Source organism: Taurulus bubalis (genome assembly GCF_910589615.1).
Source record: "Taurulus bubalis genome assembly, chromosome: 2".
NCBI lineage: Eukaryota > Metazoa > Chordata > Actinopteri > Perciformes > Cottidae > Taurulus > Taurulus bubalis.
Window position 1 is genome coordinate 3,154,740 of NC_136590.1, and position 23,459 is coordinate 3,178,198.

At 44.4% G+C, this 23,459-nt stretch overlaps 1 protein-coding gene across 1 annotated transcript; it reads left to right on the forward strand.

Annotated features, from left to right (window-relative positions):
* Positions 1–4,636: 4,636 nt before the first annotated feature.
* rab3gap1 (RAB3 GTPase activating protein subunit 1) lies at positions 4,637–23,397 on the forward strand. The gene is made up of 24 exons (XM_079237053.1): positions 4,637–4,716; positions 4,793–4,848; positions 5,530–5,608; positions 5,706–5,838; positions 5,980–6,058; positions 6,642–6,761; positions 7,643–7,808; positions 8,572–8,671; positions 8,930–9,011; positions 9,170–9,238; positions 10,127–10,200; positions 10,395–10,487; positions 10,642–10,814; positions 10,966–11,061; positions 11,260–11,432; positions 13,804–13,858; positions 14,843–15,172; positions 15,401–15,538; positions 15,847–16,077; positions 16,968–17,064; positions 17,312–17,415; positions 17,783–17,898; positions 18,060–18,162; positions 22,557–23,397. Exons 1-24 carry the CDS (start codon positions 4,699–4,701, stop codon positions 22,788–22,790), a joined length of 2,919 nt encoding a protein of 972 aa, XP_079093179.1. The 5' UTR covers positions 4,637–4,698; the 3' UTR covers positions 22,791–23,397.
* The last annotated feature ends 62 nt before the right edge of the window (positions 23,398–23,459 follow it).

Consider the following 23,459-nt stretch of genomic DNA (forward strand, 5'->3'; position numbering starts at 1 on the left):
TGCTCAATGAAATGTGTGTCTAAGTTATGTGTCATTACTTTACCGTGTTTCTTTCAGCCTGTCACTGTTTACATGGGCAGTATTTATGAGGAAGGATAGAGGCTGCATTAGGTACGTACACATACCGACCTGGTACTCGGTTAAGTGATCTGAGGGCCCGACACAATACAGTAAAACCTCTGTCCAGGAGCATATTTTTTGGCATTAATTGCTGCGTCAGCAAATGCTTTTAAACCAATTCAGTGATGAACTTTTATCCAATATTAACATGTCTAGACTGTAAGAGAATATCGTACACAGCATGCTCCACCTGTAATCCTAACACCTATACAACTAGGAAATAATGTAGCTTAGCATAGCACGACAGGCCGACTCCTGCTCAGCGATGGACACACAGTCAGCTGTTTGTCACGCCTGTGCTGCTCGGCCGTTAGACGGGGTTATTTCATGACGGTCCACTCACGACCCACAACCAAGCTCTGCTCATGTAGACGTGTGGCTGCTCTCTGTATCTGCACACACACACACACACACACACACACACACACACACACACACACTGGTTCAATTACTCCAGACCTGGCACGTCTGCATACGTTGTGATTGGTAATATGATCATTTGGAGTTTGTTTTATTTTAATTATGTATTTATTATTTGTTTATTTTGTCCAAAATGAGTTTGTTTACCTGTGTGTCCGGGGACGCAATCACACCGTGTAGTTTTATTTTTTGCTCGTTTGTTTGTGTTCATCGTCTTCGAAGCAGGAAATGTTCTTCTGGTCTCCTGAGCCGAACTAAAACTCACCCAAAATAAGGAAAGCTTCTAAAAACCAATCTTGTGATTCATGTGGTGCAGCTGTAAACACTGTATGTCATGAAAAAAGTGTTTGGTATAATTAAGAGTATTACTGAATGACCTCTATAGATCATGCTGATCTATAAAATAGATGCTGTTTACAGGATATGGAGAAACTTTTTTTAATTTAGGGTTGTAAAGAATTATCAATACCGCAAAAATACCCTGTTACTAATCCAATGTAATTATTAATGTTTTTAACCAACGGTTACTATTATTATCCTGCAGTAATTCCACTAACACTTCTAGAAAGGAAGATGTGTCCTTTGCCAGACAGGTGACATTATGGGAAAACCACAGCAGTCTGATAGGGGACTGGTCCAGGCCCAGTGCTCCCAGCTGACAAATGACCGACTCCTGTGAGAACACAGGGTGTTGTGAAGGCGAGGACTGGCGACCGAGCGCACAGGGTTTAGTTCCCCGTAGCGATGCTCGGGATAGCTTTGGTCCCTAAGGGTGTCGGTAAATGTTACATCCTTTCCCAAAATGAGCATTTAGGTTGTGAATGACTACTGCGCTGTATGTGGACATGACTGATGCCTGAAGAGCCGTCTCTGACTCCAATGACCCTCACTGCAGCAGCAGCACGGCCCACCTGACCTCTGAGACCTCGGATCTGGTCTATGAAGAGTCAGCTGACTCCAGGCTGATGTGCTGGCTGATGTCAGTGAAAAGGAGAAGGAAGGGACAGTATGCTCATCTCTTGTGTTGTAATATTTCCAGTGTGTATTGTTATGACTAATAAAGGTCTCTCGCTAATCACTTCATTCTGACTATTTTGTGTTTTGTCATAAAAACAACAGAAATACATGTAATAGTCTTATATCCCATAAGAGTGTTTACTGATGTGTGAGGGACAGAGGGAGGAACCTTCTGGACTTTATAATAAAACGTATGGTAGCATGAAGTCATATCTCAGGAAAGAGTTGTTTGTTTATAATTCAAGTCATATTTGGGAATTCAAAGTTGAAGGAAAGGATTGGATTCGTGAGAGAAATGTGTCAAACTGTAGAAATTGTTTCCACTTATTATATACACGGGGTTATCAAAATATGTCTTTAGATGGGATTGGATCTGATCGACTGACAGTAGAGTGACTCTTCATAGTGACAGCGTAGGAAAATACATTGAAGACGTTTAATCACTTTCCAACACTTCCACTACTCCTCCAGTACCTTGTACTTTTTTGTGCCCACAAAACCTCCAGTGTAACAGGCCATAGTATACCGCCAGTCTGGACTATACCTGGGGTTAAAGGGGCCTAGGCTAGATTATACCCTGGGTATATTATGGTTTAGGCCAATTTATACTCCTCAAACCAGATTATACCCCAATGATATCAGTACTGTTGAGTGATATACACAATAATTACTTAATTTTTCAACATTTTATTGGCGGTTCAAGTGGGAAAGCTAACTGACTTAAATCTTAAAACTCTAAAACATAGACTTTCATTACTTCAACCAGAAAATATATTAGACTTCCACGAAGATCAAAGATTACTACGTCCTGAAACTTAAACTTCTAAGACTAGTAGCAAGTCCTCGCTACAATATAAATGTTCAAAGTTAAACACTGATAACAATATCAAAACATCCACAAAGATCAAAGATTACTACCACACTTCTCAGTAGTGTTACACGTTAAAATAAAAGCACGTACCCAAAACATAATGCTAACATGTTGAGCTAAAAATAGCCTGATGACAAACGTCACGTACTGGCTAGCTAACATTAGCTAACTATCAAGATTACCTGACATTATGATCCAACGTTAGCTAACTATCAAGATTACCTGACATTATAATCCAACGTTAGCTAACTATCAAGATTACCTGCATTATGACCCAACGTTAGCTAACTATCAAGATTACCTGACATTATGACCCAACGTTAGCTAACTATCAAGATTACCTGCATTATGACCCAACGTTAGCTAACTATCAAGATTACCTGACATTATGATCCAACGTTAGCTAACTATCGAGATTACCTGACATTATGATCCAACGTTAGCTAACTATCAAGATTACCTGACATTATGACCCAACGTTAGCTAACTATCAAGATTACCTGACATTATGATCCAACGTTAGCTAACTATCGAGATTACCTGACATTATGACCCAACGTTAGCTAACTATCAAGATTACCTGACATTATGATCCCTATAGGAAGGACCGGCCCTGCCTGGAGGGGTATGGTCTGGCCTAGGCTATTTTACACACCCCCGGGTATAGTCTGGCCTTGGACACTTTATCCCCGGTGTACACTCTGGCCTGGGCCAAAGTGTACCCCGGTTTAATCTGGGCGGGGGTTTATTTGGCCTGTTACACCAGTTGTGAAAGGTGAAGCCTGCTGAAGTGTCTTTTACCTGCATTCCCTCTATTTGTCCAATCTGAGAGTTGGCCATGTTTTTGTCTTTAACTTTGAACTTTAACCTTTAACAGTGTGCTTTCATTCATTAAAGTGTTTGACACATTTTGGTGAACATCAGCGTTCAGTTGCACTTAGCTCTGCCCCCTCGTGGCACTTCTGGTTTAAAAAACCAAGATGGCTACGTACATCATGGCGAACTCGAGGCTTCAAAGGCCAAACCAGATGGAGATATCACGGTGACTCCGCCCACTTCTTCAGTCCAGTCTGTGGTTGGGAATGTGTATTAGCATTAGCTTCACTAGCATGAGCATCACCAAAACCATCTCAATGACCCATGTAACTCAGCTGTGTGGGAGACAAGAAGATATCTTGAATACCAGCAACTAAATACGATCCTGTAGAAGCTCCATAGCAACAATATCAACAGCCCATCCTGGTGAAGAAAGCTCATAAATGGCTGTATTTATAACATTTTTAACTTAAGAGGGCAATATTGCTACGTTCTTGTTAACTTTTACAGAGGAGCAATAGAAAGCTTCCTGATTTGATGATTATCTGTCATGGGATGTGTCCGGACAAGAGGTCTCTACAGGAGATTAAAAGCACCCAGAACATCATTGGTACCCTCTACTGCAGTAATAACAAATATTTAAAATGAGCATCTAATCAAAAATCCTTCAAAAAATGTTATTTAACAAATATTCAATAAAATATAAGTTCATGAACAGAATGTTATATATTCTATATTAAACAAGACACTTATTAAATCTTTTTTTCAGGGCGTAAGCAGGGCGTAATTGGCTGAAGACATATTTCCTGAATTTTATATTCTACTGTAGATATAAATATTCATGCTCCCATTTATTTGATATTATTTTTATTTAATTGTATTGTCAATTGCATAGATAACAGAGTTACTCTGTACAATGAAAAGCTTGTTTTGCTGGGTCCTATCACACAAAATTACAATACACTTAAGGTAAACAAAATAAGGCACAAAATATAGTAAGAGTTTATTGCACTCTGTTTATTGTTAAATGTTAAATGTTATGCACCTCTCACTAGGGCAAATTCCTTGTATGTGAATGAATGAATATATACTTCATTAATTCCCGAGGGGAAATTTGGTGTCGACGTAGCAGCAATTTACAGACAAAAATAAGATATAAAAACAACAGGGATGAAAGATATATATATATAATATAATTATAATAATAATACAAAATAAAATAGCTGGGGTGAAAGAAAAAAACTGTATTAATTTAGGAATTAAATTAAACGTAAACAGTATAAGTGCAAAAATGCAAAGTATGTATGTAGAGTCTGAGGGTGTAATTACAGGGTTTGACCTGTGGGGTCGCTGCTGCGCCACGCAGCGTCTCGGCAGCCGGAAACAGGAAGAAGACGCTGCAGAAGAAGAAGAAGAAGAAGAAGAGGAAGAGGAAGAATAACAACAACATCGACATGGCTGCCGACAGTGACGTGAGTTTCTTTAGCCGAGGCGCGTCATCAGCGTGTCGTCTCGCGCCAGAAGCCTTAACGTGTCTCTCTCTTGCAGCCCGAGTCCGAGGTGTTCGAGATCACGGACTTCACCACCGCGTCCGAGTGGGAACGGTGAGCGGGTCCGGGTCTCTGTGGCGAGCTGAGACCCGTTACACTCTATTAGTTAGGGCCCCCAGGACACACACACACACCCCCCCCCCCCCACACACACACACACAGACGCACGCACGCTCGGTCGGCTGACAGTCCCTGTGGGTTGGCGCACACCTTAACACATCAGCTGTTCTAGATAGAACATACCCGTCTGTGTGCTGCAGTGGAAGACCGCTATAGACCCATACAGACCGCTATAGACCCATACAGACCGCTATAGACCCATACAGACCGCTATAGACCCATACAGACCGCTATAGACCCATACAGACCTATACAGATCCCTACAGACTTATACAGATCCCTACAGACCTCTATATACCCATACAGACCTCTATATACCCATACAGACCTCGAACCAGGATCCCCTGTATTGAGCGTATAGGGCTTTGGGTGTACTTGCATTATTATGCTACTATATCAGTTGCATTGAATGGTCTTAAAGTGACAGTAACAGTACAGTTATTTCCGGGACAATATAAACCGTTCAACAAAAGTACTTTATTCTGCATTAAATATTGACTCGGCAGACATTTATTTAAATGAGAATGTTGGTATTCCTGAAACCAAAGTCTGAATAGACTTCTGTGTTCCTCCAATCAGTCCCTGCTGCTGACGGCTCATTTCATCTCCTTTAAGGTTCGTGTCCAAAGTGGAGGAAGTGCTGAACGACTGGAAGCTGATTGGGAACTGTGCAGGGAGCTCCACCCCAGAGAAGGTACTGTTCTCTCCCATGTTTAGCTGAAGCACACCAGTGAGCCGTTTGCACCTTCGTCCCCGTCGCTCTGGCGTGACGCTTCGTTGCTTCATCACAGGGGGAGTTCACCAGCGGCACCTGGGGGGAGAAGTCTCAGGACATTCAGTTCGCTGACTTTAAGTTCCACATCACGCATCACTTCCTGAAACAAGAATGTGAGCAGGAGAATGGGAAGGAGCAGCTGGAGGAAGGTACGTGTGTCGTAATCTGGATGTTTATGATCAGTCGATGTCTCTGCACACAATTCATTATCTAAATATGTTTCCCGTGTAAATATACATAATTCCACCCTCTCACAATGCGTGTGACGGACCTCTTGTTCTGGTGTCCAGATGCCTTCCCCCTGGCCATGCAGGACCTTCTGTGTATGAACAATGACTTCCCTCCTCGAGCCCACTGTCTGGTCAGATGGTGAGTTCCATCATGCGTTATGTTTTCATAATCCGGTGACGGAGAAAGCTGCTGTAGAATGTTTTACATGGAGTTTTTCCTTCCATCAGTCTGTGTCTGATCACTGTCATTTGTTGACTGAGGCTAAATATGTGTAAATATCACGCTTCAGAGATGCAAACTGGTGCTATAAACAGACCCGGTGTGGAACGACTTGTTACACAGAACCATCTGAGAAGCCTCATTGGAAACGGTGTTGGAAAAGGGCAGGTAATTGGATGAGCCATCTGTCAATCAAACTCTTCGGTGGAAGAGAGAAAACGTGTTTTCCGTCTAGAAAAGCCTTCAGTGTTCTCTTCTCTTCTTTCGATGTAGAAATACTCTCCAGTTCTTAAGAGCTGATGCTAAAGCAGCAGCTACGCTAACCTCTTCAGGAGCCTAAGCCCCGCCCCTAGCTGCCATCATCTCCTCACAGGACTCTGATTGACAAGCTTGACAAGCTCGATCTACGTGTGACATGTGGTCTCCTGCGATCGCGAGGAACCAGCTGCAGTGCGAGCTCACTGAAAGATAGCGCGCTGATTATGTTGTGCTGTAACGACAGGTACGGCATCCGAGAGTTTGTGGTCATCTCCCCTGGCACCAACTGCGAGGCGATCATCAGCGAGTCCAAATGCAATCTGCTTCTCAGCTCCATCTCCATTTCTCTGGCCAACAGCGGCAGGTGAGTCGTGTCATGGCGGCAGCGGCCGGCTTTACCGTTCAATGTGGGAAACGTAACTCCAACTCTAGCGGACATGAAACACAACATGCGTACAAATCTGTTCCCCGTTCGCTCACATCAAATTACACAGTGAGATGTAAGTACTTTGTTACAATAACCTTTTTTTTAACATATTGATGACAGGGTTCTTACGGTCATGGGAAACCTGGAAAAGTCATGTAAATGTGTTATATTCATGTGTTCATGACGTTCATTTACGCTGAGTTTGAAATAATGAATATGCTTTTAAAAGAAAGACTCAAAATATAAGCAGGCATACATACAGGCATCTATATAAATGTTTATTCTTTTAATCAAACTATTGTCTCAATCATTTGAGTCATTTAAGGTTTACTGTATGCTTTGTATTCTCATTGTTAGTTTAAATACTACATTTACTCACTTTTTACTGTTTACACCCAGATTTCACTAAATGTTTGTCATGGAAATTTGGCTAAAAAGTCCTGGAAATTGTGTTTAAAGTCATGGAATTTTGGTTTAAAGTCCTGAAAGTCATGGAAATTTGGTTTAAAGTCCTGGAGATTTGGTGAAAAGTCCTGGAAATTTGGTTTAAAGTCATGGTAATTTGGTTTAAAGTCATGGAAATTTGGTTTAAAGTCATGGTAATTTGGTTTAAAGTCCTGGAAATTTGATATAAATCATGGAAAAGTCATGGAAATCCATTGGTCAAAAATGTGTATGAACCCTGTGATGAGTCCTGGGTTTGTTGCAGACACGGTTTCAGCAGGATGTGTGTGTCCACAGTGTTTTGGTGAGGCATCACCGTGACTCACGGTGTGTTCTTCCCGGTAACGCCCGCTCCTCTGCGTCTCTTCTCTCAGCCAGGTGCCCATGTTTGTGCAGATCCAGCAGAAGTGGAGGCGGGTGTATGCCGGGGAGTGCCAGGGTCCAGGTGTGCGCACAGACTTTGAGATGGTCCACCTGCGCAAGGTGCCGAGCCAGTACAACCACCTGTCTGGCCTGCTCGACATCTTCAAGTCTAAGATCGTAGGTTTCTTCCATCGGTTCGCTTCTGGCTTCGTGGAATACATGAAGTCAGCCTTGTGCCTTCTGCAGTCAGTTCATTTATTAATATTTAAAAAAAAACAGGAACGATCAAAATACTTGACCACGCACAAAAAGAACATTATTTTTTTCATGTTTAGTTTTTTTTGTGGTAATGGGTGGCCTGAGCCTTTTTTTTCCTCACTATAACTCATAACAATACATTATAATAGGTATAATAATTAAAGTTTAAGCAAGCTGTATTGGCAGGAATTCAATATAATATTCATAACTATGTTTCCATTGGTGAATATTCAGCTGAAACTAAGACTTGTCGTGTTTACGTTACCTTAGAATGAGCCCTTCACATCTTCCCAGAGTCGGCCATGTTTCTACGGTAGCCATGAACGGACAAACAAAACAGCAAAACCCTGTTTTACGTTGCCTGGAGGCCACCGTAGTTCTCTCCACGCCATGGAAAGGGAGGGGGATTCAGTTGGTTGCAATATGCAAACTCACCAGTAGATGACACACAATCTTACACACAGCTCCTTTAAGACTTTAAATATGTATTTATGTATTTAAATATTAGGACTGACACACACACATCAGCATCTGAAATGGTTCTCTTTCTCTTGTGATCAAAAACAAAGACCTGAAGCTCTCCACCTATCTACCACCTATGGATACAGATAACTCTGTTGGTTGAACAGATGCAGAGGACGGTCGCTCGTCGCTCACCCTTCCCGTCTGTTTGTGTCCTCAGGGTTGTACCTTGTCCCCTCTGCCTCCAATCAACATCGCCATCCGGTTCACCTACATCCTCCAGGACTGGCAGCAGCATGCGTGGCCACAGCAGCCTCCAGGTGGGCTCATGTGGCGACACCTTGCCAAGTAATCTCAGGATCGTTGCAATAATCGCCATTTAAATACTGTTCATATTCGTGAAGTGACTACAAAGATCACACATTTCCCGCGGACACCGTAATGCTGCGTTCAACCAAAAGCGTTGCGAATTAGTCCCTCTGTGTGTGTTAGGTATCACACGGGATGAAGTCCGCCTCGCTGTAGCTCCTCCCACTGTGTGATGACAATGTTGTTGTGTTTTGTTTGGCTCCCGGCAGACTTTGACACACTCCTTGGAGGCGAGGTGGGAGGGGTGGAGTTTGGGAAGCTTCCATTTGGAGCCTGCGAGGAGACAATCAGGTAAAGGCATTGCAACTCCAAAAACGTACAGTACTTGCAGTCCACTACACACTGAGATGGATCTGAATCAACACAAGAATACATTGTTTTATTATTAACCTCAAAATCTCTGTGCAAAACAAAATGAATCTTTTTGTCTCTGTTTTTGGATGTTGTAGTGAGCTTCATCTTGCCACCACTTGGCCTCACATGACGGAAGGCATAGTTGTGGATAATGATGTGTACAGGTAAGCGTGTCCTCTGCCTGGAGACTCTCTGCCTCCACATAGCGCCTGCTGTCAGAGATAGAGAAATGCTTTATTTGCTTGTTTTAGCAGCGGTACAGGAAGAATAATTCCGTATCCGAACTACAGGCTAAGAGTTGCTGTTAAAAAAAGAGCGTCTCCCTCCCAGAGTCAAGCCAATGAGAAAGTGTGTTAAAGCTGCATTCTCTCTCCTGACCACCAGGGGGCGACTCCTCTGGTTGTATATAAGTCTATGCTTCATGTGTTAAAGCTGCATTCTCTCTCCTGACCACCACGGGGCGACTCCTCTGGTTGTATAGAAGTATATACTTCATGTGTTAAAGATGCATTCTCTCTCCTGACCACCAGGGGGCGACTCCTCTGGTTGTATAGAAGTATATACTTCATGTGTTAAAGATGCATTCTCTCTCCTGACCACCAGGGGGCGACTCCTCTGGTTGTATATAAGTATATACTTCATGTGTTAAAGATGCATTCTCTCTACTGACCACCAGGGGGCGACTCCTCTGGTTGTATAGAAGTATATACTTCATGTGTTAAAGATGCATTCTCTCTACTGACCACCAGGGGGCGACTCCTCTGGTTGTATATAAGTCTATGCTTCATGTGTTAAAGCCGCATTCTCTCTCCTGACCACCACGGGGCGACTCCTCTGGTTGTATAGAAGTATATACTTCATGTGTTAAAGATGCATTCTCTCTACTGACCACCAGGGGGCGACTCCTCTGGTTGTATAGAAGTCTCTGCTTCATGTGTTAAAGCTGCATTCTCTCTCCTGACCACCAGGGGGCGACTCCTCTGGTTGTATAGAAGTATATGCTTCATGCAACAGGCTCTAAACATGCTCCCTCTCTTTGTGTGACCCGGCAGTGACCTTGACCCACTCCAAGCTCCTCACTGGTCGGTCCGAGTCCGGTCAGCTGAAAACCCGCAGTGTCTTCTGGGTAAGATGAATCCCTTGCTGTCCAGTAGACACTCCCTAGAAACAGTGAAAATAAAATGATCATGTTTCACATCATCCTGTTTCAAGAACGCTTGAAAAGCGTCTTTCTAGACATTGAAGTACTCCAGCAGATAAGGAGGCTCCGTCCTCAAAAACTGTTGGAGGGATTTGACCCGTCCTCATCTTCCCATGCAGGTGACTTGCTGACAGAGTTCTTTAAGCTCTGCTGCCGGAAGGAGTCCACAGAAGAGGTTCTGGGAAGAGGACCGGCTGACGAGGAGGGCAAAGGTCAGGCTACTGGCTGCACCGTTAAACTGTGATGTCATCGAACACATCACAGTCTAAAGCCAGCAGCCGACTTCCTCGTTCACTGAAATGTTTGCATGGAGCCTCTTATTACTCATCTCCACAGCTCTTTATGCTGATGTTCCCTCCTTTCCAGAAAATAGTGACCTCAGCTCTGCTTTGTCGAAGCTGACGGAGCCAACCGCCACGGTGCCGATCTCCAAACTGTCCGTCTCCAACATGGTGCACAGCGCCCGCAAGCACATCCGGCGCCGCCGCCGCGTCGACGAGTCCCCGCTCAACACCGACGTACTCAACTCTATCCTTCTGGTAAAGGGTTTATTACTGCATTTGGACTTTTCATATTATTATATTTCCAGCTCTTCCCTCTTCCAGGCGTTCTAGATTTGGCTCGCTTGTAATTGTATTATTGAATTGAACTTTTATATTCATTGTTTATGTGTTTTTTTTCTTGTCTCAGTATCTCTTCCCAGATGCTGCTGTGGAGAAGTCGTCAGAGAATAGCAAGAATAGAACGTTTTCCTGTGGGAAAGATGAAAATAAAAACTCTGACTATGTATGTGAACCTCTTTACGTGTAACAGACACTTTCACAAGGACTAGAGTTACTGTTAACCATCAAACATTGGAAAATACACTGAAATGAAACTAAACTTTGACAAGGCGGTTCCTCCTCTCAGGACGCCTTCTCTTCTGATCGTGTTTCCTTACAGTTGAGCTCTGTTCTGAATTAAAGTTTTTAAACGTGTGTCCAGAACCTCTTCCTCCAGCTGAAGTCGGCCCCCAGTGACAGCCTGACCTACCGGCTGGCTCTGTGTGCGTGTCTGGTCAACTACAACCATGGCGGACTGCGTGCCGTCGCCCACCTCTGGCAGGAGTTTGTCCTGGAGCTGCGCTACCGCTGGGAAAACAACTACTTCATCTACGGGTGGGTTGGACAGAGATGAGGGCCTCACAGACGGTTTCACATCTTAGAGCCACAGAGCCACACCCACCTCGTCCTATTGGACAAGAAGGAGCTGCCATTGTTGTGATGCTCATCCTCTGAACCCACATGTAGATTTAATCTACACGACACACAAAGTACAGAACGTGTATCTAAGATACAAACCTCAAGATCATTCTTTTCACAAGGCTGTACTAGTAGTGGAGGCAGGTTAAGAAGTGGTGGTGGTGGTAGTAGTAGTGATAGTAGTAGGGGTGGTAGTAGTGGTCGTGGTATTAGTAGGGGTGGTAGTAGTGGTAATGGTGGTAGTAGTAGTAGTAATGGTAGAGGTGGTAGTAGTAGTGATAGTAGTAGTGGTAATGGTGGTAGTAGTAGTAGTAATGGTAGAGGTGGTAGTAGTAGTGATAGTAGTAGTGGTAATGGTGGTAGTAGTAGTAGTAATGATAGAGGTGGTAGTAGTAGTAGTAATGGTAGAGGTGGTGGTAGTAGTAGTAGTAGTAGTAGTAGTAGTAATGATAGAGGTGGTAGTAGTAGTAGTAATGATAGAGGTGGTAGTAGTAGTAATGATAGAGGTGGTAGTAGAAGTGATAGTAGTAGTAATGGTGGTAGTAGTAGTAGTAATGATAGAGGTGGTAGTAGTAGTAATGGTAGAGGTGGTAGTAGTAGTGATAGTAGTAGTAGTAATGGTGGTAGTAGTAGTAGTAGTAGTAGTAATGATAGAGGTGGTAGTAGTAGTAATGTTAGAGGTAGTAGTAGTAGTAATGATAGAGGTAGTAGTAGTAGTAATGATAGAGGTAGTAGTAGTAGTAATGATAGAGGTAGTAGTAGTAGTAGTAATGATAGAGGTAGTAGTAGTAGTAGTAGTAATGATAGAGGTGGTAGTAGTAGTAATGATAGAGGTGGTAGTAGAAGTGGTGGTAGTAGTAGTAATGGTAGAGGTGGTAGTAGTAGTAGTAGTAATGATAGAGGTAGTAGTAGTAGTAATGATAGAGGTGGTAGTAGTAGTGGTAGTGGTAGTAGTAGTAGTAATGGTAGAGGTGGTAGTAGTAGTGGTAGTGGTAGTAGTAGTAGTAATGGTAGAGGTGGTAGTAGTAGTGGTAGTGGTAGTAGTAGTAGTAATGATAGAGGTGGTAGTAGTAGTGGTGGTAGTAGTAGTAATGGTAGAGGTGGTAGTAGTAGTAGTAGTAATGATAGAGGTAGTAGTAGTAGTAATGATAGAGGTGGTAGTAGTAGTGGTAGTGGTAGTAGTAGTAGTAATGGTAGAGGTGGTAGTAGTAGTGGTAGTGGTAGTAGTAGTAGTAATGGTAGAGGTGGTAGTAGTAGTGGTAATGGTGGTAGTAGTAGTAGTAGTAATGATAGAGGTAGTAGTAGTAGTAATGATAGAGGTAGTAGTAGTAGTAGTAGTGGTAGAGGTGGTAGTGGTAGAGGTAGTAGTAGTAGTAATGGTAGAGGTGGTAGTAGTAGTGGTAATGGTGGTAGTAGTAGTAGTAATGATAGAGGTAGTAGTAATGATAGAGGTAGTAGTAGTAGTAATGATAGAGGTAGTAGTAGTAGTAATGATAGAGGTAGTAGTAGTAGTAATGATAGAGGTAGTAGTAGAAGTAGTAGTAATGATAGAGGTAGTAGTAGTAATGGTAGAGGTAGTAGTAGTAGTAGTAATGGTAGAGGTAGTAGTAGTAATGGTAGAGGTGGTAGTAGTAGTGGTGGTAGTAGTAGTGGTAATGGTGGTAGTGTTAGTAGTAATCATAGTAGTGGTGTTAGTGGTGGTGATAGTAGTAGTAATGGTAGAGGTGGTAGTAGTAGTGATAGTAGTAGTAGTGGTAATGGTGGTAGTGTTAGTAGTAATCATAGTAGTGGTGTTAGTGGTGGTAGTGTTAGTAGTAATCATAGTAGTGGTGTTAGTGGTGGTCGTAGTAGTAGTAGTGGTGGTAGTAGTAGTAGTGGTAGTGGTGGTAGTGTTAGTAGTAATCATAGTAGTGGTGTTAGTGGTGGTCGTAGTAGTAGTAGTGGTGGTAGTAGTAGTAGTGGTAATGGTGGTAGTGTTAGTAGTAATCATAGTAGTAGTGGTAGTGGTGGTAGTGTTAGTAGTAATCATAGTAGTGGTGTTAGTGGTGGTCGTAGTAGTAGTGGTCGTAGTAGTAGTAGTGGTAGTGGTGGTAGTGTTAGTAGTAATCATAGTAGTGGTGTTAGTGGTGGTAGTGTTAGTAGTAATCATAGTAGTGGTGTTAGTGGTGGTCGTAGTAGTAGTAGTAGTAGTGGTAGAGGTGGTAGTGTTAGTAGTAATCATAGTAGTGGTGTTAGTGGTGGTCGTAGTCATATTAACTCATCTTCTCCTCTGCTCCCTGACCTGCAGACTGGCTGCTGGACCTCCGGATCTTCGCTGTTGTCTTCTTCACCAGAAGCTCCAGGTACAAACAAAACCCACGCAGCCTGTTGGAGCCATGAGGTCAGATTAAATTATTCAAACATACACAAGACAAATGAAGCTGCAACAGGTTATTTGGACAATTGTTTTTGGGGACGATAATGTGTTAACTGATCTATTCTCATCGATAGTTGACCCTGAATGTTGGATATTTCAATGAGAATCATCAAAATAAAGGGCAAACAAGTTAAATCATGTATAAATAATCAGAAATCTGATTATGATGTTTATATCACAAATGAAGCACAGCTCCTGAAATATATCCGTGGCTGTGGTGCGACCGTGCATTGGACACAAACTCAGCAATTCTTCCGTCACTTCGAATTGCTCATTAATACCCCTGATGAATATGGCTCGCTGAGCATTGTCGGTTTTGTCTGTGCTCGTCGAGCGCCACGGAGTATGCAGTGAAACCTCTTTTCACGTAACAGATCACAGATGTCACTCGACAGCTCATAATCCGCTCTGCCACGGTGTTTGCCGACAGAGATATTGCTGACCAAGCTCTTCTTCTCTGGACACAGAATATCAGCGACATACAACATGCAATCCTTCAGAAACTGGCCTTCGGTGAACGGCCTTCCTGCTTTGGCGATTAACTCACCACATAACTTTTTGAAAAAGACTTTGCTGAGACGCGAGTCCTTTCTGAAGCTGCGTGGCTCGTTTTTTTTCCTCTCGTCTCCCAGATGCTTCTCAAACTGTTCTCCGTGTTTAGTCGAGTAATGACACTTGAGATTCCTTTAAAACGATGCTTTTTCTTTGCATAAGAGGCAAGTGGCATTTGCATTAGGTGCGTGTGAGAAACACGCGCGGGCCGCACTAAACTTTGATGTCAAGTAGGGGGCCACAAAATATCGAGTTTGAGACCCATGGTTTAAAGTCATGGAAACCCATTGGTCAAAATGTGTATGAACCCGGCGTGTTACATGTTCAGAGTCCCGCGTCTGAAACGGTCTCCGTGCAGATGCTGAACTGCTGCATCGAGAGGAAGAGGGCGAGAGATGAAGCTCGCAAGGCGCTGGAGGGGAGCAGAGCGAGAGAGCGCCGGGTGTCCGGCGGCCGCCCTCCTCCGGAGTCCTCCACGGCGTCCGGCTCGGCGGCGAGGGAGCCGTCCCCGGGGAAGTCCTGGGACTCGTGGAGCGACAGCGAGGACGAGTTCTTCGAGTGCCTGAGCGACCAGGGGGAGAACGAGGAGAAGGACGGCAGCAAGAGCAAAGCGGAGGGGAGGCTGCACCCCTACAACAACAGCACCCTGCTGAACTCCACGGAGCCGCTCTACGTTCCCGTCACACAGGTCAGGACCGGTACTCTATTCCATAATTCAAGACTTTAGCGACAATTTAAGAAAACCCCACGGGAAGAGGGGCAAGTCACTCAAACACCTCTGTTCATGAGTCATGACGTCAGAAAACGTGTCGATGACGAGGCCCCTCCTCCGCTCTGGTGTTGAACATGAGCATGTGCAGTAGATCTATCACAGCCGCATGTCACGTGAGGTTTGGACCCTGTGTGTGATTTGCAGGAACCTGCTCCCATGACAGAGGATCTGTTGGAGGAGCAGTCGGAGGTCCTGGCCAAGCTGGGCACGTCGGCCGAAGGAAGCCACCTCCGTGCCCGGATGCAGAGCGCCTGCCTGCTGTCGGACATGGAGTCCTTCAAGGTGAACCACAGGCAAACATGTGTTTTCTATTAATCATAAGATTATATGTGTGTCTGTGTGTTATGGTCCTACACATTTACAAAACTGTTGAGGATTAAATGACACAGTACATCCTTTCCTGGTGGGCAAATACAATATCCATCCAATCCCATTGATGATTTCCTTGTGCATTTTAAATCTTGTGATCATAAGACACGATAGAATTATAAGATAAACAGTTCCTTGGTGGTGAAGATGTCTTCCAGCTGTTGTGTCATGATGGCGACGGACACGGATCTGATCGTGTTCCACTTCCTGTCTCTCCTCAGTCGGCCAACCCCGGCTGCGTTCTGGAGGACTTTGTGCGCTGGTACTCCCCTCGGGATTACGTGGAGGAGGAGGAGGAGGTGGAGGAGACGGGGAGCAGAGTGGTGAAGGGGGAGCTCAGTGCCAGGATGAAGATCCCAGGCAACATGTGGGTGGAGGCTTGGGAGACGGCCCGGGTCACACCTGCACGCCGCCAGAGGAGACTGTTCGACGACACGAAGGAGGCCGAGAAGGTAGACCCGTGTCCAGCTGGACCACGCGCCCTTCTAGGTTTATGGGATGTAGCTGAGAGAAGGCGTATGAGTGGGGGACACTAACACCGAGATTTCACAACATGATTGGTCATGGAAATTTGGCTTACAGTCATGGAAATTTGGTTTAAAGTCATGGAAATTTGGTTTAAAGTCATGGAAATTTGGTGAAAAGTCATGAAAATTTGGTATATAGTGATTGAAATTTGGTTTACAGTCATGGAAATTTGGTTTACAGTCATGGAAATTTGGTATATAGTGATTGAAATTTGGTTTACAGTCATGGAAATTTGGTGAAAAGTCATGAAAATTTGGTATATAGTGATTGAAATTTGGTTTACAGTCATGGAAATTTGGTTTACAGTCATGGAAATTTGGTATATAGTGATTGAAATTTGGTTTACAGTCATGGGAATTTGGTATATAGTGATTGAAATTTGGTTTAAAGTCATTGAAATTTGGTTTACAGTCATGGAAATTTGGTATATAGTGATTGAAATTTGGTTTACAGTCATGGAAATTTGGTTTAAAGTCATGGAAATTTGGTATATAGTGATTGATATTTGGTTTAGTCATCGAAATTTGGTTTAAAGTCATTGAAATTTGGTTTAAAGTCATCGAAATTTGGTATATAGTGATTGAAATTTGGTTTAAAGTCATGGAAATTTGGTTTAAAGTCATCGAAATTTGGTATATAGTGATTGAAATTTGGTTTAAAGTCATCGAAATTTGGTATATAGTGATTGAAATTTGGTTTAAAGTCATGGAAATTTGGTATATAGTCATGGAAATTTGGTGAAAAGTCATGGAAATCCATTGGTCAGAATGTGTGTGAACCCTGCACTAACCTGGGGCGTCTCTCGTCTTTCCAGGTTCTGCACTATCTAGCAGTGCAGAAGCCTGCAGACCTGACCCGCCATCTCCTGCCCTGCATCCTGCATGCTGCTATTCTCAAGTTGAAGGAGGAAGGTGAGTCAAGGTCGCTTTGATTTGTCACGACATCAACCAGTAGCAGCGTGGACAGAATAGTGTAGTCATGAAGAGGACATCCATGTAAAGGGGAATAGTTGGCTGTAATTACCGTTGAGTGGAGTTTGCAGCTCGACTGTGTGCAAATAACAGTTTATTTAGATTGAGTTGTTTGTGAGGGGTCTGTTTTTGTTTTGTCATGAAATGAGAGGCAGATTCATGTAAATGTGATGACTTTTACCCTCAGAGTCAGCGGAGGACATCCCATCAGTCAAAAGGACCATTCAGCAAGCTACGGCTCAGGCCAGCAAGCTGCTGCACCCACTCAACCCCGACTACAAGAAGATAGAGGTCAGTGGCCAGATGAGACATCTGGTCCTTTCACGGTACTCACCTGGCATGCAGACCACCAGGTGGCGCTACATCCATCTCGCTCTTCCTTTGCTTCATCCCAGCCTTTTCACTCATTGCTGGTCAAACTTTTAACAAGCAACCTGCCTTTGATTGTGTTTGTGAACGAAATAAACTGGTTGTAAAATGATTATATTCTAATGGGAATATAGTTATGCTTCATTATATTCCATCTCTGCCAAGTATTCCCCCTAAATGTTTCACACCTAAGTAGACCGAACACAAACCAGAATAATGCCGACACACGTGGACTTCACTTTGTGTGTGTGTGTGTGTGTGTGTGTGTCCTTCCTCTCTCTACCTGTAGGATTTCATCAGTCAGCTGATGTCCATGGAGACGGCCATCACCAGAGCTCGCTCCCTCAAGTCCAAGTTTGCCAGTTGTGAGGGCGGAAAGGAAGAGGACGCAGAAGAGCTCGAGAAGTGAGTTCCACAGCGTTTCATGTGTTCATCACGGCAGTCAGAGACACGGCCACAGCGCCTCCTGCCTCTGGGCGCGTGTCGTGACATGGAGGGGGTATGTGTGCTTAACTACCGCCGTCCTCGCGGCTCCACTGTGACCGGCGTCTGGTGTCTTCCTCCAGGTTCGTGAGCTCCCTGCTGGAGGAGCCGGAGGTGGTGGTGATGGGAGCGGGCCAGGGGCCGGCCGGCAGCATCATCCACCGGCTGTTTGTGAGCGCTCAGAGGGTAAGCCGCCTCTCCCTCCGCTCCCCGTGACCCGGTTCACCGAGGGCGGCGTTCTTCACGTCCGTCTTGTCAGCCAGATGTGGCGGCTCGACCCGAAACCTCCTTTCTTCTCTGGGTCGAGCGGTGATATTGTGATGCAGCTTTCCATTCTACACTACCTGTGCCGCTCCTTTACGTCACGATACATATGTGTGTGTTTGCTTGTGAGGCGATGGGCAGCCAAGCAAAAGGTGCTTCTTCTTTTTTTGTTCCACGTTTCCTCCATTCGACTGTTTGTGTGTTGTTTCTTCCCCTGCTGCTTCCGTGAAGCTGGCTGACTTCACCAGTGACGAGGTAACTACCAGTCTAGCTCTACCAGTACAGCCCTGACTACCCCTCACTAACAACACACACACACACACACAGATAGAGAAATACACAAATAGGCCGATATGATTCTGACTAATAAACAGCTCCTATTGTAATAATGTTGTGGGGTTGCCTCGTACACATAAGCATCTTGACAGTTTTCCATATTTACGTTGTGCGATATCTGTGTTTGGAGACGAACACCAACCGTGTGTGTGTGTGTGTGTGTGTGTGTGTGTGTGTGTGTGTGTGTGTGTGTGTGTGTGTGTGTGTGTGTGTGTGTGTGTGTGTGTGTGTGTGTGTGTGTGTGTGTGCGCGCGCTTCAGCTTGTTCTGTGGTCAGAAACAATGAACGCAGCTTTAAAGAGCCACAAGAAAACAGTGTCAGAGCATACATGAACCCTGCTGATTGAACATACAAAGGTGTGGACTGTAAAACACACACAACCATTCATAGTAGGTATAAAACCTAGTATACTTTATTTATCCACGAGGGGGAATTAATTTGTCACAGTAGCAAGCAACTTACATATGAGACACAACTTCTTTTTTTTCGCAAAATACTCAATATATACAATCAAACAAAACGGTAAAGCATAATAATTTAGGAAATTAAACGATAAAGAGAATGCACTCACTCACACACACACACACACACACACACACACACACACACACACACACCTTAACAGAACTGTCTGTATTTGATCTGCATCTCCTCTCCTGCTGCTCCCATGTCTTGTAAAGCAGGGCCTCTTTGGCGACATGGAGGTTTGCACAGCAACGATCTTCTACCTGTGGTAGTCTTAGTCGTGTTGCTCCTGCTGTTTGATTTCCTGTAGTTCCAGCTCAGCCACGTTGTGTAGAACACAGAAATCCCACCAAAGCCACTACACACTGGGCCTCATGCAGCAACATGCGCTCTGATTTCCTGTCGAGAGAATAAATTAGACGAGTCCCTCGCATGGGAAACGCCCCCTAAACACTGTGTAAGGACAGGTGTTTATATATATATATATATATATATATATATATATATATATATATATATATATATATATATATATATATATATATATATATATATATATATATAAAAAAAATCTGGCACATGGCCAAAGAAGAGAACAGGCTGTAAGAAATAGAAGTGGAGCTTCATGAACAAGTCAAGGTGTGATTTTCCAGAGCGTCAGTCCTGCTGTTACAGGACAATCAAAGAGCAGCATGTAAGCCACTGAGAAGCTGAACACACAATATCCTCCAAAGGCTTTATGGACTGAACCGGGCTCCATGGACCAATAGTGTTTATTTCATAATCCAACCATTAATACTTCAATTTAAAAAAGATGTTTGCTTGCGTTGGACTGTGGAAACAAGATGTGTTGCTCTCAAACAACTAGAGCAACGATAAGAACACTTCGGTGAACCCCAGAAGTCAATGGGTACGAACATTAAAAAGAGGAAATGAGTTCTTCTATTGCTTCCTGCACGAGGCCCATTGCTTCTCCTCCCCTTTATTGGTGTATGTCTTCAGCTTCCCCGTTTCCTTCCTCCTCTGGGGAAGCCCGGACCCGAGGAGTTCCTCCTTCACTGACAGTAGAACGCATTAAACCTGAGGGAGTGTTTTAGCTGCATGCTGGGAACCTTCCTGTTATCAGGTTATTTGTTTTCTGTGTTTGTGCATGTCAAATTCATATCCTGGTAACAGGAAGTCTACGGGTTATTACGGTTGGACTTCGGCCAGGACCGCCACCTGTAATGAACCTTAGTTCTCTTTATGCTAGTTGATTATTCTGTGGTGTGTAAACACCTGATCCAGGTATCTGACCGCTGTCTGCCGAGTCGAGGCTTTTCGTCATCATATGCACAGAGAAGAAACGCTGTATAGATGATTCACACATTGGAGTGAAAGGCCTGATGTCTCACAACTCGTAGAGTTTGGACCGAACATCAGACGGACGAGTTGAAAACATGCAAACATGAAAGGGCCCAAATCCCATGTGACCCAAAGACAGAGCAGAGCAGACTGAACATGATTTGGGCGTGACTCTGATCTGGTTTTTAAAACCAGAGCCATGAAGACCTCTCCAGTGCACAGCTTCACCACCAAGCACTCAGCAGACAGTGGTGGGAAACCTGGATGTGTCATTAAAAACGACGCTAGAGTAGGCGTAGTGTGATGTAACCGTGAAATGAATCCCCTCGTCTGCGTCATGGAAGGTTCAGTTTAGATCTACTAGTGTCAGATTTGTATCATGGTGGACTAGTCCAGTATAATGAAGTGGCCTGTTGCACCAGTTAAACTGGTATTTTGTTTGAGGGATACTTTTGTGAAATGTTACTTGAACATACAGTTTTCTACAAAAAAAAACTTTTCATCGACCGAACGAAGCAAACGTTTACAAACATTAGACGTCCAAAAACAAGCAGCTGTAAAAGAACTTTGTAAAATTTGAATATTCAATATTTTTTTGAAACGTGCTTATTTCCTCTGTTTCTAAAAGTGTGGATATCAATCTCATGTTTGTGTCATGTATGGAGTATGTGTTTAGCCTAGCTTAGCATCAAGACCTGGAGCAGGTTGCTATGAAGTGTCTGACAACAAAATGGAAGGAAAGGAGCCTCTAGTCCATGAGCCTCTAGTCCACGAGCCTCTAAATCCACGAGCCTCTAAATCCACGAGCCTCTAAATCCACGAGCCTCTAAATCCATGAGCCTCTATATCCACGAGCCTCTATATCCACGAGCCTCTAGTCCATGAGCCTCTAGTCCACGAGCCTCTAGTCCATGAGCCTCTAGTCCATGAGCCTCTAAATCCATGAGCCTCTATATCCACGAGCCTCTAGTCCACGAGCCTCTAAATCCATGAGCCTCTAGTCCATGAGCCTATAAATCCACGAGCCTCTAAATCCATGAGCCTCTAGTCCACGAGCCTCTAGTCCACGAGCCTCTAGTCCAACGAGCCTCTAGTCCACGAGCCTCTAGTCCAACGAGCCTCTAGTCCACGAGCCTCTAGTCCACGAGCCTCTAGTCCATGAGCCTATAAATCCATGAGCCTCTAGTCCATGAGCCTCTAAATCCATGAGCCTCTAGTCCATGAGCCTCTGGTCCCTGAGCCTATAAATCCATGAGCCTCTAGTCCACGAGCCTCTAGTCCATGAGCCTCTAGTCCATGAGCCTCTAGTCCACGAGCCTCTAGTCCAACGAGCCTCTAGTCCACGAGCCTCTAGTCCACGAGCCTCTAGTCCAACGAGCCTCTAGTCCACGAGCCTCTAGTCCACGAGCCTCTAGTCCACGAGCCTATAAATCCATGAGCCTCTAGTCCATGAGCCTCTAAATCCATGAGCCTCTAGTCCACGAGCCTCTAGTCCAACGAGCCTCTAGTCCACGAGCCTCTAGTTCACGAGCCTCTAGTCCACGAGCCTCTAGTCCATGAGCCTCTAGTCCATGAGCCTATAAATCCATGAGCCTCTAGTCCATGAGCCTATAAATCCATGAGCCTCTAGTCCAACGAGCCTCTAGTCCAACGAGCCTCTAGTCCATGAGCCTCTAGTCCACGAGCCTCTAGTCCAACGAGCCTCTAGTCCATGAGCCTCTAGTCCACGAGCCTCTAGTCCAACGAGCCTCTAGTCCATGAGCCTCTAGTCCAACGAGCCTCTAGTCCATGAGCCTCTAGTCCATGAGCCTCTAAATCCATGAGCCTCTAGTCCAACGAGCCTCTGGTCCCTGAGCCTTCTGCAAGAACGAGTGACTGAACCACGACAGAGCTCCAAATGTTTAGTTATCCCTCACCGTTCTTCATCAAATGAACATCTAAATGCTCGAGTTCATGGTGTGAAAGCTACGTGTGTGTGAGCGCCGCAGACAGGTGAGGCATGTCAGAAAGTACCGCGAGACCAACGGACAATTGACTTTTCTCTTTTTAGAAACCTCGTATTCATCGTGGAAACAAATTAGCAGCATGTGTTGACCTTTACCTGGTGTATCAGGCTGTACATGCACACCTCTTTCCATTGCTGGTGAGTAACATGCGTCGTCCCTCCTCAGGCGGCCCTCCTGGCACCACTGGACGATGACTTGGTCCGCGACAGGAAGCCGGCTGGAGGAAGCAGCAAAGTGCCCGACTTCCCTCCTCCGGCGGGCCGTGAGATCCTGCTGCGTACGTGTGTCCCTCGGCCCGCACCGTACTCCAAAGCGCTGCCTCAGCGCCTCTTCTGTGTGCTGATGAGGGAGGAGTTCAGGCTGGCGGGCGCCTTCTCATCCGACACGTCCTTCTTCTAGGGCGGCCGTCACGCAGTTCTTCATCAGAAACCGTGTTCACTGGAAGCAGAGACTTTAACAGGATGCTGGTGTCTGTCTGTGGGTATAAACGCTCGTCCAGTGAATGTTTCTCCAGGCATGACGTGTGTTGCCTATTTAACCAACACTGATGAGTATTGCTATCTGAAATGAGAAGGGTCCCTTGGTATTACTTTATTTATTTGGCCCTTATTGCATTGTTGTTACTTAATAAAAACTAAAATAGAATGACACTCCTACGATGTCCCTGTAACAACTTAAAATGACATGTTTCCACTTCTCACGTGAGATTTCAAGGCTTTACTTTTAAATCAACTAAGTGTTGTTGTTCTGGACAGTTCAGAGTTTATAATAAGTAATACAAGTTGTACATATGTGTCCCTGGATAACAGCAACATGCCCCGTGATGTCATGCCTCCGTTTGTTCCGTGTGACACAACACAGCTGCTGTCACTGATCTGTATTTGTGTTCATGGTCTTTGCAGCATAACATAAGGAGTTCATGCACGAGCTGCAATTATATCACATTTCTCTTTTGCCTTTTCACCGCAAACAGAAAACAAATACACAGAAATGAAAAATAAATAATAACTACAACAAAAAAGGGTCTGGTTTGCTCTGTCCTCTCAAAAACATGATAAATCCTGAGAA

What these genes read in the sequence shown, in the direction of transcription:
- rab3gap1 (XM_079237053.1), top strand. An exon ending in GCCCACTGTCTGGTCAGATG is followed by an intron (nt 6,059 to 6,641) that starts GTGAGTTCCATC and finishes CTGTAACGACAG; the next exon opens with GTACGGCATCCGAGAGTTTG. An exon ending in TCTCTGGCCAACAGCGGCAG is followed by an intron (nt 6,762 to 7,642) that starts GTGAGTCGTGTC and finishes CTCTTCTCTCAG; the next exon opens with CCAGGTGCCCATGTTTGTGC.